Genomic DNA, 884 nt, shown 5'->3' on the forward strand with positions numbered 1-884 from the left:
AGTCCTCAGGTGTATTTAGTCCTCAGGTGTTTGTGACGCATCTCTTTGTGTCTCTCAGGATACACTTCATCTGTCAGACCCTCCCCCCCAACTGAGGGGCAGGATTCTGGGCTAATGGAGCACCGTTCATCCCTGGTGCTGGAGGTGAGGACAGCTTGATATGGATATATTGATAAATATATAAATATTTTCAACTTCGCTGCCTCAGCTTTGAATGTCACCACCACTAGTGTCCATACACATATTATTATTATAATTATTAATATAATTATTATGATTATTATATAATTGATGTCCACTAACAGGTGGGTCCTGTAGAGAGAGATCTGTGGGAGGCAGACGGTCACTCTAGTGGATACGGAGGCCTCCACTCCTCCATCACTACAGCTAGTACTAGTAGTACTAGTAGTACTACTAGTACTACTAGTACTAGTACTACTACTGCTGGAGGAGGAGACCCTGCAGGAACCGACCCCCCCGAGACCGACACTGGGACAGACTTCGGGCTGCTGGGAAGTTACACTAAAGGTAAGTTTACCTTTCTGTCTCAGAGAGGAAGACGATGAAGAGCTGCTTCCTGTTTCACTTCCTGTTTGTGTCTCCAGAGGACAAAGAGACAGAAAGGGACGAGGAGGACACGGGTCTTACACACAGAGAAGTATTTACCCAGAATCCCACTGTGGCAGAAGGGGGCGTAGCTCCCAGCAGGGAGCCCCTGCAGCCCAGCGTGGAGGAAGAGGAGGAGCTAGAGGAGGAAGAGCACAGGTTCAAAGGTACATATAGTACTTTATACTGCACTACATCTCAGAGGTACATATAGTTTTTTATACTGTACTCCATCTCAGAGGTACATATTGTACTTTATACTGTACTACATCTCAGAG

At 46.2% G+C, this 884-nt stretch overlaps 1 protein-coding gene across 1 annotated transcript in view; it reads left to right on the top strand.

Moving 5' to 3' along the window:
* LOC116379309 (sodium/potassium/calcium exchanger 1-like) overlaps positions 1-884 on the top strand; it is a gene marked incomplete at both ends in the record, with an annotated part of 3,398 nt that overhangs the window by 1,244 nt on the left and 1,270 nt on the right. The window contains 3 exons of the mRNA XM_031841251.1: positions 59-144; positions 306-528; positions 606-773. Coding sequence (XP_031697111.1) covers positions 59-144; positions 306-528; positions 606-773 — 477 coding nt within the window. The remainder of the gene's footprint in view (positions 1-58; positions 145-305; positions 529-605; positions 774-884) is intronic.

This window comes from Anarrhichthys ocellatus, unplaced genomic scaffold, assembly GCF_004355925.1.
Source record: "Anarrhichthys ocellatus isolate YVR2014 unplaced genomic scaffold, GSC_Weel_1.0 scaffold4077, whole genome shotgun sequence".
Classification (NCBI taxonomy): Eukaryota; Metazoa; Chordata; class Actinopteri; order Perciformes; family Anarhichadidae; genus Anarrhichthys; species Anarrhichthys ocellatus.